Source organism: Pan troglodytes, chromosome 13 (genome assembly GCF_028858775.2).
Source record: "Pan troglodytes isolate AG18354 chromosome 13, NHGRI_mPanTro3-v2.0_pri, whole genome shotgun sequence".
NCBI classification, from domain to species: domain Eukaryota; kingdom Metazoa; phylum Chordata; class Mammalia; order Primates; family Hominidae; genus Pan; species Pan troglodytes.
In genome coordinates this window covers 99,014,618-99,028,005 of record NC_072411.2, presented here as the reverse complement: position 1 = coordinate 99,028,005, position 13,388 = coordinate 99,014,618, and the positions used below count along the sequence as shown (strand labels likewise).

At 40.7% G+C, this 13,388-nt stretch overlaps 1 protein-coding gene and 1 pseudogene across 18 annotated transcripts in view; one reads left to right on the top strand and one right to left on the bottom strand.

The window, feature by feature from the left end:
* ANKRD44 (ankyrin repeat domain 44) overlaps nucleotides 1-13,388 on the top strand; it is a 351,835-nt gene that overhangs the window by 283,423 nt on the left and 55,024 nt on the right. For all 18 annotated transcript variants that reach the window (XM_063791430.1, XM_009443922.5, XM_063791432.1 and 15 more), the window contains one exon: nucleotides 1,875-1,946. In XM_063791430.1, coding sequence (XP_063647500.1) covers nucleotides 1,875-1,946 — 72 coding nt within the window. The remainder of the gene's footprint in view (nucleotides 1-1,874; nucleotides 1,947-13,388) is intronic.
* Nucleotides 11,073-13,351, bottom strand: LOC129143443 (heterogeneous nuclear ribonucleoprotein A3-like; annotated as a pseudogene).

Here is a 13,388-nt window from a genome sequence, read left to right as displayed (position 1 = left end):
GATCTTCCCACTTCGGTCTCCCAAAGTGCTGGGATTACAGACATGAGCCACCGCACCTGGCCCAGATGTACTTTTAGATGCTTTATAAACATCTCAAATTTCACATGTCCAAAACTGAACTTATGCTTGTTTCCACTATATATATCCCACTCACAGCCTTCTTCATCTCAGGTCATGGTACCTTCATGTTTCCGTTTGCTTAGGACAAAAACTGGGCGTCATCCTTGACCTCTCTCTTTCTCTTACATTCATATTCAGCCCATCAGCATATCCTGTTGATTTTACCTCCAAAAATATCCACAATCCAACTGTTTCTCTCATCTCCACTGCTTCTTGCTGGTCCAAGCCACTGTTATTTTTCTCTTGGACTATTGCCCCAGCTCCTAAATTGTCTCTGTGCTCCCACCTTTGTCTCCTTAGAGCCTAACAGATCATGTAACTCCTCTGCTCAAAACACTCCACTGAATTTCCACCTCACTTGGGATAAAAGTCAAAATTCTGACAACAGCCTACACGGCTTTCTTTGACATGCCCACCCCCACAGCCACCATCTCTCTGATTTCTGTCCTGCCATTCTCACCCTCGCTCACTTGGCTCCAGCCTCCTGATGTTATTAAGCACACCTGTCTGTAAGGGTCTTGGCAGCTGTTGGCCCCTCTGCTTAGAATGCTCTTCTCCAAGATATTCACAAGGCTCCCTCATCTCCCTGGAGACTTTACTGGGCCATCACCTGCTCAGTGAGGCTTTCCCTAATCACCCTACGTAAAGTTACAAACTAATCTCCCCTCGAGTTCTTTGAACCTTCCTTCTCTACCATAGCACCTTGCACTTTCTAATAAACTATGAAACTTCTTTCTTTTATAGTAGGTCCACCTCTGCAATAGGAAAACAGATTTTTGATACTTGGTCTATTATGGAATTATCAGTGCGAGGAACAGTGTCAGGGCACATGGTAATCATTCACTGAGTATTTATTGTATGAATGCATTTCCTTACAATATGCACCATTGTGCACTCGTCTATTTATTAGGATTGAATCCCTAGATTCAAAAGATATGCACAAATTACCCAGAAAGGTGTTTTTTGTTGTTGTTTCTTTTTCTCTCCCCCATCTCTGAGTCTACTTGCTAGGGAACCAGAAAGGTTTTAACAATTTGTTCTCCCACCAAGGGTCTACGAGAATGTCATTTTCCTGCCACCCTCACTAACACGATGCCCTAGTCACATTGGTCTTTCCATTCCTTGATCTTACCATGTTTGTCCTCTCTTGATGCATATCATTGACTATTTCCTCTTCCTGAATACTCTCCTGCCACACCTTTATCTGGTTTAATTCTTCTTCTTACTTAGGATTCACTTGAAATGTCACTTCCTTGGAGAAGGCCTTGCCTGGCCATCTGCTGTAAAGCAGCCTGTCAGTCACTCCATATCACATCCCCGTATTTTATTCTCATTACAGCACGGATCATTTCCAAATGTTTTCTTATTTTTATATTTATTTGTCTATGCTTCATTTTTCCAAAATGTAAGCTTCATGAGAGCAGGAGTCTTGTCTTTTTCAACACTATCCACACTATCTGCAGTAAATGTGTGTTTGATAGTAGAATCAATACTGGGTCTTATTTTTTTCATTATTATCTGTTTGCCAGGTGAAAATGGATGTAAGATGAATTATTTTTCTGGATTCAAGTGCTGAGGTGATCTAGAAGTTTAAATATTCTGTTAGCATATTTGTTTTAGATATGTTATATCAGATTTTTATATTACTGATAAATTGCATAACTTCTCAAGTTTCTGAAACCTCTTTTCTCATTTACACCAACATTTTGCAAAATTTGGACTCACGTACTATTGTTTGCTTTTTGTCTCCACAGCTTTTGGAAAGAACAAACAGTGGATTTGAAGAATCAGATTCTGGTGCTACTAAGAGTCCACTCCACTTAGCTGTAAGTGAGATGCCATGAGCAGCTTCACCTGTTACAAAAACAACCTAAGCATTCCTAAAACTAGATTGCTCTTAAAATGTAAATGTAGTAACACAGTGATGAGTGGTAGTGAAAGTAGTCCGTGGTAAAAGGCACAGGCTGTGGAGACAGACTGCCTCGCCTTCATTCCCAGCTTCATCTGCTGGTGATATTAGACACATGACTTACCCTGTCTTGAGCCTCAGTTTCCCCATCTGCGAAATGAGGGCAAATGAAAAGAGATAATGCACCCAAAGCCCTTAACCTTTATTCTTGTAGAGTTTAACCATCTTTAAAATTCAAAGGATACATTTCAGTTTAAGAGATTTGATTAGCGATAACAATATACAAGTGGAAAACCTGTGGCTAATTGAATACCACAGTTAAAAACTGGCAGGATGTTTCAGCACAAACTGATGAGAGCAAGATGAGCACATGCAGAGCTGCAGCTGCGACCTTCTGCCTGGACTTGAAATCAGGGTCTCCAATGAAGTCTGAGGCTCTGATTCTTGTACTGGGTGAGATCTGGGAGGTGAGGGAAGAAGAGTTATTTTATCACCAGTAACGCTTCCTCTCCACATCCCAGTAATTGAAGGCAAATGCAACAGCTCAGAGTGATGATCCCCAAACTCTTCATGGGAGTGACCAAGGTGGGAAGTGCACCCACCACTCTGTCTCAGATTGTGAGTTGCTAAGAGTTGGCCATCAGCAGCTGCTCCCTAGGAACCCTGCTGACTGGCAGCCACACCCAGCAACAGCCAGCTCACCTGCCCGAGGCACTCACGTGCCCTTGGTGCTGCTGAATTGTGAGCACTTGGTTCAAGGCCACAAAGATGGTGTTTGGATGCTTCTTTGCTTAGTAAAACCCAGGGGCAGGACGCCAGGAAGAATGGGAAGGGGCTGGGTTTCTTTGTTTAACTGTGTTTATGACTTTTCACTTAATACTATGTGTACATAAGCACTCCTTCAGTGTCATTCTGATGAAAAATTGACCTGGAAATTTTGGAGAGAAGAGAGGAGTGTTTTATTAATTGACATGCAGAGGTGTTCAGGCAAGAGAGCGGAGACAAGGCCATCACACAAGGATTGGGAGTATCCAGAACTGACCACATGTGTGGAGCTTTCCCTTCACTGCCTGTCTCCCCACATACTCACAGCACACCTGCTGAAACCCACTCACACGTCCTCTGACACCCACCAACACACCCACTACACGCTCATACACACATGCATTTTGAGTCCAGTGAAATCAGGGTAAAGTGTGCATCAGTCTGTGTTCCCGGAGATGGACTTACTGTGGAAAATGTGGATGAATAGTGGGATATTTATACATATAAATCTTCATGCCAGTTGGCCCTTAGTACAGGTTGCTTGCTAGAATCCCTGCCCAACCATCTGCTGTGCCTGGGGAAGTTACCCCAAAGCTGAGCACTCACAAACATAGCACTAACTACCCCTAGAGAGTCTTATGTGGAGGGTTATCTCAGATACAATTCTCAGGCCCCAAGAAAGTGGGTTTGACTGCATTGCCAAGCCTGCTACTAATCTGAGAAGAGTTTCTTGGCTTCCAAAGACTTGATCATCTCTCGTTCTTCTTTTTTTTTTCCACAGTGTATTTGTTGAACGCTTATTGTGTACTCTGCTAAACTCTATGGGTTGCTGGCTGCGTAAAGATAGGGTGGTGATATCATTTAAAAGAGGTGGGCTTTGGTAGTTCTGCAGCTGACAGAGGCCCAGGAAAGATACATCAAGTGGAGGTCCTAGCTGCCATTCTTTTCATTAGCAACTCACCTGTGCATGGTTTCCCCACCTGTAAGTTAAAGGAAATCTGTTAAGCATCTCAAAGACCCTTTCCAACTTGTTAATTTATTGAATTGTTTATTGTGTGATATTAACCCAAATACCTCACCTCTTATGTCTCAGTGTCCCTACCCATGATGTGAGAATAGCAGTACCTCAACATAGGGCCATTGTGGAGATGGCATGAGTTAATGGATGTAACACAATTAGAACAGTGCCTGGCACACATATGTGCCATAAGCTAGCTTCATCGTCATCATTACTAACATCATATAACATCATTATTAACATCATCCTTTCATCCAACATACACTGACTGTGAATAGTGCCAAGCACTGTTTGAGTAGCTGGAGATATTGCAGTGAACAAAACCCCACCTCTGCCCTTGCAGAGTATCCAGTCTAGGGGAGACAAACAGGCGAGGAAATATCTCAAATGACAGATGGCAATAAGTGCTGCAGGTGCTACAGAGAAAATAAAATGGGATCAGGGAGATAGAAAGTATTGAGATGGCAGACAGGGTGCTTATTTATTTATTTAAGAGGTGGGGTCTCACTGTGTTGCCCAGGCTGGTCTCAAACTCCCGGGCTCAAGTGATCCTCCTGTCTTAACCTCCTGAGTAGCTGCGATTGCAGGCATGAGCTGCTGCACCTGGCCAGGGTGCTATTTTACGTAGCATAGAATCTCATATTTGTACAGAGACCTTAAGAGCTATGCATGTTGACATCTGATGAAGGAGTGTTTTGGGCAGAAGTGCAAAGTCCCTGGGGGAACTCATGAACTTTCCACAGAACAGGAAAGGGGCCACTGTGGCTGGAGCAGAGTGGTGAGGAGTGTAGCTGGGGGTGATGCCTCACATGTTGTGGAGGGAGCCAGGAGTTTGGGGGGCCACCACAGATCTCACGGGGACTTTTACTCTGAACAAAATAGGAAACTATTAGGAGGGTCTTGAGGAAACAGATTGATATGATGTGACTATTGTTTTAAAAGGATCACTTTAGTTTCTATGTTGAGTCAAAATTGCAAGGGAACGAAAGCAGAAGCAAAGCAAACCAGGCAAGAGATGATGACCATGACTTTGACCAGGGTGATTACGGTGGATTCCTTCTAAAGTCATTTTATTCTTTCTCTCTAAATACAAATTATTTGCTTTAAGGACCCAAAAGGTATGCCCATCACCCTCTCTAGGGGCCTCAGTAGCAATTAACTTGATAAAACCCAAGGCACATAATTTCTTAGGTGGAAGCCCTCTAGCAGTGTAATGGAACCAGATGCCCCCAAACCTTGACTGCTACAAGAAACCTGACCTGCCTTGAGTTACTATTTCCTGGCTGAATGATTCAAATATCCAGGGTTATTGGCCCAGTGAATTTCATAAGCATTTCATCCTCTTGAAAAGATTAAATTAAGAAACAATGTTATGCAAATGAAAGGCTCTAGCTGTCAAGATTTCCAGACAGATCCATTGTTCTCATGGATTCTGTTGAGATCCCAATTCTTTCCCCTCATTGTCCTTAGTTCCTATCTTAAAAGGTCTGGAGAAATTAATCACGTTTAAGAGATAATTGTTTATGAAAAGTTGTCTTTCGTAGTTGCTAGACATAGTGTTTTATACGGCAGTTAGAGAAATTTTTCTCATTGTGCAGCTCACATATTCTGTAAACTTACTTAACATTTGGTTTGGTTGTTTGGTCAGTTCCTGAGAGAAATTAGTTTAAAAATCAAAAAACCCCATCTAAAAGTGGGCAAAGGATATGAACAGATACTTTTCAACAGAAGACATTTATGCACCCAATAGACACATGAAAAATGCTCATCATCACTGGTCATCAGAGAAATGCAAATCAAAACCGCAATGAGATACCATCTCACACCAGTTAGAATGGCGATCATTAAAAAGTCAGGAAACAGCAGGTGCTGGAGAGGATGTGGAGAAATAGGAACGCTTTTACACTGCTGGTGGGAGTGTAAACTAGTTCAACCATTGTGGAAGGCACTGTGGCAATTCCTCAAGGATCTAGAACTAGAAATACCATTTGACCCAGCCATCCCATTACTGGGATTGTAAATCCCAAAGGATTATAAATCATGCTACTAGAAAGACACATGCACATGTATGTTTATTGCGGCACTATTTACAATAGCAAAGACTTGGAACCAACCCAAATGTCCATCAATGATAGACTGGATTAAGAAAATGTGGCACATATACACCATGGAATACTATGCAGCCATAAAAAAGGATGGGTTCATGTCCTTTGTAGTGACATGGATGAAGATGAAAACCATCATTCTGAGCAAACTATCACAAGGACAGAAAACCAAACACTGCATGTTCTCACTCATAGGTGAGAACTGAACAATGAGAACACTTGGACACAGGGCGGGGAACATCACACACTGGGCCTGTTGTGGGATGGGGGGAGGGAGGAGGGATAACATTAAGAGAAATACCTAATGTAAATGAAGAGTTAATGGGTGCAGCACACCAACATGGCACATATTTACATATGTAACAAACCTGCACATTGTGCACATGTAACCTAGAACTTAAAGTATAATAATAATAAAAAACTCCATATATAATTATAAAAAAAAAGAAATAATTGTTACCTAATAAGGCTTTTTAAAGGTGTTGCTTAAAACAATTAAAAATGTTTAATACTTCTAGTGAAGGCTTTACTTTATGCATAGTAAAATTCAGGAGCTACAAACTAGATAAAGAAACAAAGCGAATTTTATAGATTATGCTTGTCCAACCCCTGGCTGAAGGGTTGCATGTGCCCAGGATGGCTTTGATTGTGGCCCAACATAAATTTGTAAACTTTCTTAAAACATGATGAGATTCCTTTTGCAATTTTTTTTTTTAAACTCATCGGCTATCATTAGTGTTAGTGTATTTTATGTGTTGCCCAAAACAATTCTTCCAACGTGGCCCAGGGAAGCCAAAAGATTGGACACCCCTGCTATAGATAAATCTGGCCTCTCAACCATTCTGTCTTTAAGAGGGTTTTCAAGTGCCTGGTATAGAAGAAAGTATGGGTTGAAATTTTAAAGCTTTCCTAATTGCCAGCATGGTTCACTCCATTTGATTTTAGTATTAGGTCTCTTTAACTTAAGCAAGTTAAGTCCAAGTTTAAGCGACAGACTAAGCCTGGAGTCAAGTGTCATAGCCTGATGTACACTCTGATGTAGGCACTCCTTTTATCTCAAGTTTTACATGAAGTGCTCCTGAGTTGGCTTAAAATCACTTGTGTGGCCGGATGTGGTGGCTCACGCCTGTAATCTCAGCACTTTGGGAGGGCAAGGCAGGTGGATCACTTGAGTCCAGGAGTTTGAGACCAGCCTGGCCAACATGGTGAAACCCCATCTCTACTAAAAATACAAAATAAAAATAAAAATACAAAAATTAGCTGGGCATGGTGGCATGCACCTGTAATCTCATCTACTGGGGAGGCTGAGGCAGGAGAATTACTTGAACCCGGGAGGTGGAGGCTGCAGTGAGCCAAGATGGCACCACTGCACTCCAGCCTGGGCGACGGAATGAGACTCCAGCTCAAAAAAAAAAAAAAAAGAAAGAAAAAAGAAGAAATCGCCTATTCCCTGAGCTGTTCATGACCCAAACTGCGTGAAAGGTATACGGCAATTCATTATACCATCCTCTATTATTTGTTTATGTTTGGAATTTCCTATAATAAAAGGTTACGGGAACATACACCTTATGGTCATGTTGCGCCCTTTCCATATTCACTAGTGAAAAGCCTCACAGCTTGGGCTCTGGGAGTCAGCCTGGTCCACCTTTGAAACCCAGCTCCTCCACATTAGGCTGTGTAACCATGGGAGAGCTGGTTATCATGTCTGCCCTTCTGTGTCATCCTGGGCAAAATGGGAATAACAGGAGCAGAGCATAGGTTGTTGTGAGAATTCAGTGAGGCAATGCATGCCCAATACTGCCTGACATACAGCAAGTGCTCCATAAAAGTTAGCTATTGCTTCAGAGTTTAGGTTAGAATAGAGACTTACTATCCTGTGCAGCTATGGTTTGCATAACAAGCACAGATCAGAAAGTTAGACATATCTATTAGCAATTTATTTTAGAAATGCATTCTCCTGTCTCAAGCCAGGCATTGTGTGTAGTAGAAGAGCAAGAGTCTAAAGGTTAGTCCCGGAAGTGTACCTTCTCGCTTCATAGCTCCGCTCAAGCCACTGCATTTCTGTGTTGAGTCTTCTATAGAAAGGGTTTAGGTTTCTGATTCAATATTTGTTATTCAATTCTGTCACCATTATTTTGTCTCTATTCCACATAGAGACAAGAGAATTTTGTTTGGAAGTCAACTAAATGGAATTACTGGGGAAAATTGTAAGATGGCGCCTAAAAGCGTGAGATTTAGTAGTGACAGATTCTGGGTTCAGAATCCTGATTTTGTCACTTACTAACTAAGTGATCTTGAACAAGTTAATTAACATTGCTTGTTTTGGTTTTTTCATCTATAAGAAAAGATGTTTGGGATTTATGCTAAAATGTTTGAAATAGTGCCCAGCACATAAAAAACCCTCAAAAAATAATTGCCGTTTAAAAAACATATTTCTACCAAAAATAGTAATAAATATAGTAGTCATTATATTCATTCATTTATTCATCAAATAAGTGTTGAGTGTCTACTGTGTGCCAGGCATGATTCTAGAATACAGCAGGAACAACCCACATTAAGTCCCTTCAATCACAAACAATAAGCAAATCAATAGATACATAACAGATATCCATTGATATCGGTTTTGTGCTATGAAGCAGAAGAAAGCAGGATTAGTGGGGTGGAGAGTATCTGGGAGTATGTGTGAGGTGGAGGGCAGAGCCTATTTTATATGTTACATGGGCTGCTCTGGGAAGCCCCCCTGATAAGGTGATATTTGAGCAGAATTACTGGGAGAGCTTTCCAGACAGAGGGAGCAGAAAGTACAGATGCAGTGGCCCAGAGGGGGACTTGCAGCTATTTAACTATAGAGGGAGGCTGGTGCAGCTGGAACAGAGTGAGTGAGGGGACATGCTGAAGCTGAGGGTAGAGGAAGGCCAGATTCTGGGGGCCTGATTGGTCATGGAAAGTTTTGGATATTGGTATCAGTGAGGGAAGACGTCATAGGCTAGTTTTAAGCAAGGAATGATGTGACCCAACTCGAGTTTAAAAGATTTCACCCAGTGGTTGCATTAATAACAGATTGCAGTGGGACAAGGATAGGAAGGGAAGCTTTTGCTGTAATCCTGGCAAAACAGGTTGGTGATGCGGTGAGAAGAAGACAGATTCTGGACATATTTTAAAGAAAGAATAGAAATGATGAGCCCTGAAAGTGGCATTGATACAGCACTTTGTGAGAATTAGGCCAGATTCCTGCCAGATACCTGAGACCCTAATGACATCTCCATGTGAGTTAGCAAATGTGTCCCTTGCTTTCAGCAGACACTTCCCTGTACTAGGGCAGCAAGGAGGGGAAGGGCTATTTTTCAACACCCACTGGCTCTATTATCCAGAGCCCTTCCTTGTTCAGGGCAATAGCCCTGGGTTTAACAGGAGGGAAGACAAAGACAACTTTAAGGTTTGGGGCCTGAACAACTAGAAGAATAAAGTTGCCATTTACTGAGATGGTAAAGGCTGCAGATGGAGCAAGTTTTCGGAGGGAGATTTCAGTTTGAGATGCCTATTACACATTCAAGTGGGAACATCAATAGGCAGCTGGACATACAAGTTGAGAAGTCAAGGGAGAAGTGGGACTGGGATATACTTTTGGGATTCATCAGCATGAGTTGTTATACTACCTGTTATAAATGATATATAGGTTTAATATGTAACATAATCAAAATCATTCACAAAAATAATGTAATGAGAAAAAAATATTTAATGTATCTGTACTCTTAATTCCTATGTCTCCTTTTCAATGTAGTTTTTGTTATTGTCATTGTTAACACACACTCAGGAAGAAACATTCAAACCATATTTTAAAAGATAAGGTAAAATAAGTCCATGCATTTATTACTCTACTTCCTAGTTCTAGAGATAAGTACCATTGATAGCTTCTTTTGTATCTTTCTACAAATCTTCTATGAATATAGAAGCCTATATATATGAGATATATTTGCTTTGTATATAAATGAGATCATGCTTTAAGTACTGTTTGCAACTTCGTTTCTCTTTTTAAAAAGTTTGATAGATTTTGTTAAACCACCCTCCACAAATGTCACACCAATCTATACTCTCACCAACAGAGTGTATGATTGCTTTTTTCAGTGTCTTATCTAATACTGGGCATGACCAAACTTTAATCATTGCCAATCTGGTAGGTGAAAAATCATACTTTAAAATTTTACTTATTTCTTCACATATTCACATATTTATTGACCTTTTTTATTTCTTTTTCTGTGAGTTGCCTTTTCATGCCTTTTGCATATTTTCCTAGTTTTTAAAATGGTTTCCAAGAGTTCTTTATATATTAAGGAAATTAGTCTTTTGTCTGTGCTGAGCCTTTTTTTCAAACAAATTGTATCTTGAGTAATAGCTGCAGTAAAAAAATAAAAAGTGCGAGTGACGTAAGAGGAGACTTGGTTGCTGAAGACACTGGAATCAGGCTTTTCTTTTCTTTTTTTTGTGAATTCTGAGTTTTTGTTTTTCATTTGAAGGTAATCTTAATGCTATTAAATTCACAAATATGCTAATTTAAATACCCAGTCCTATTTATCTAAAACACACATTGCAGACATACCAATATCCATTCTCTCCACTTGTCAGTGCCCATTCAGATCATGGTTTGGAAATGGGGAGAATAGATTCCCTTTAAACTGTAAGTCAGCAGTTGTTTCTTTACAGTTAACTTTAATAAAATTCATACAAAATAGTAATTAATAGTGATCTTCTTTATTGTTAACTCACAAGGAAACACCTTCAAAACTGCATTTTGTTAAAGTTTCTGTATTAAAATGTAGAAAAATGGAATTACACAAATATTGAAAGTTAAAAATGCCTTAATTTTTTAATCCTCATACCACTACCCCAATTTACAAGACAATATACCTGATGTAATGAAAAGAAAAAGAAAAAGATAAAGCTACGACAGATAAAATACCTCAGGAATGTACATCTAAATGGCATTACATTGCATTAATTAATAGCTGGACTTTTTGCAAACGGTGGCTGTGACAGTCCTGCACAAGAAGGATTTCCTGCTTAAACTGCAGTAACTTTTCTGACTATGGATGATCATTCCTGTGGCAGATTTTTACCATTCCTCTAATGCATTTGGGACAATTGTCTCAAAGTAACCTGCAGCTCTCCTGACAACTCCTCGCTCTCTCCTGCTAAGAACTCTAGCCCTTTTCTGCTGTTTTTAGAAACTTCTGCTACCATATCCACCACTTCCACCACCAGACCCAACCACCACCATAGGGACTGTCTGAGCTTCTTCCACCAAAACTACCCCCTTTCATGGATCCAAAATTTGATTGCTGTCGCCCACTATAATTTCCAGAATCATTATTGTTCCCACCACCACCACAGGTACCACCACCAAAGTTTCCTCCTTCATTGTAACCACCATATCCCCCACGACCATATCTACCCCCTTGGTTTCTATATCCTGGTCCACCACCACCATAGCCCCCTCTACCACTAGAACCAGGACCACCATCATAGGTGCCACCATCACCTCCAAATCCATTACACCCACCATCACCTCCTCCATAACTACCTCTGCTGCCACCACCTTCACCACCATAGCCTCTTCTTCCACCAAAGTTTCTACCACAGCCAAAATTACTTCCTCCATCTCCAAAGTTTCCTCTACCACCCATAAAATTGCCAGATCCACCTCCACGACCTCTCTGCAATCCAGCAGACTGCATCTCTTGTATAGAATGGGCCTCTTTCACTTCCAAGTTATGCCTATTAATATTGTGGTGTTTCTGAATGACAGTTTTATCAACTGTAGCATGATCATCAAAAGTTACAAAAGCAAATCCTCTCTTTTTTTCCAATCTGCCTGTCTTCCATAACTTCTGTGGTTGTAATCTTGCCATACCTTTTAAAGTGGTCTCTCAAATTCTATTCCTCTATATCTTCTTTAATACCACCAACAAATATTTTCTTCGCTGTTAGATGGGCAGCAGGCTTTGCAGAATCTTCCCTAGAAACAGCTCTCTGGTTCCTCTACATGCTCATCAATGCTATGTGGTCAAGCATCTACCTCTTCAACACAAGAGTAGGTCACAAAACCAAAGCCCCTGGAACATTTTGTTCGGGGGTCTTTTATTACCACACAACCTGTGAATGTGCCCCATTTCTCAAAATGTTCTCTTAAACTATCATCTGTAGTTTCAGAGTCAGGCCACCAATAAACAATTTTCTCAACTGCTCTTGACCATGTCCCCCATCCCCATTTCACCCCATATAACCTGAGCTCCCTTCTCTTATTTTCAGTGTCCTTTGCCTGTGTGTGGAGAGGTGGGGTGGGGGGCAGCTAATACATTTTTTAACTTATAGACTCAATAAAAATTATCTTTCAGACTTTTAGTTTTGTTTTTTGATGGTACAAAGCATCATTTTTGGTTGTTTTTTTTTTTTGGAGACAGAGTCTTGCTCTGTCACTCAAGCTGGAGTGCAGAGTCGTGATAATAGCTCACTGCAACCTCCGCCTCGGGTTCAAGCAATTCTCCTGCCTCAGCCTCCCGAGTAGCTGGGATTACAGGCACCGCCACCATGCCTGCTAATTTTTGTATTTTTAGTAGGGACGAGGTTTCACTATTTTGGCCAGACTGGTCTCGAATGCCTGACCTCAAGTGATCCACCCGTCTCGGCCTCCCAAAGTGCTGGGATTACAGGTGTGAGCCACCGTGTCTGACAAGCCTCTTAATCTTAACATAGCTTAGGACCTCATAGAAGGTCTGAACTTAGTGCTGCTACATGGAGTGTATTTCCATAATTGTTTCTATAATGAAATGTTTTTCATTGTAATCAAGGGAAGAAATAAAGGAGAAAAGAAGCACTAGCTACATGCAAGATATTATGCAAAGCCTATGCAATTTCATCTTCACAGCAACCCTAGGAGGCAGCTTTGATTGCTCTCATCTTATAGATGAAGAAACAAACTCTAAGTGAAATTAAGAAACTCACCTAAGGTCACACAGTTAGAAATTAGTATAGAATTGGCCTATAACAGAACATCTATATGCCTCTGTTGTATCTCAAAGTCCACAATGTTTTTAGTAATTTTTCCCCCAGGTTTGTTATCAGAAAAGACTCCTGGAAAAAAATTCTGATTATGCCAATATGTTTAGGACTGAACTGACAGGTAAAAGAATATGGTAATTCATTCAGCTGTTAGTTTATATTAGATGATTAGATCAGTAGATATAAATATAAGAATACATTAATACATTCAGTGTCTTTGGAACAAATTATGTGACAAAAGAGAAAGAACACGAAACTCATATGGAACTGTGAGGTTTGTGCATTGTAGTGTTTCAGTCTAACTCTCCAGCTTGCCTGTGTTTTAATAAATATTCCAAGTGTTTTTCTGACGTGCTCTTGGGAGTGGTCTCTATCCATGGCCCAGGAAGCCCAGCCCCTCCTGTGGACTGTGGCG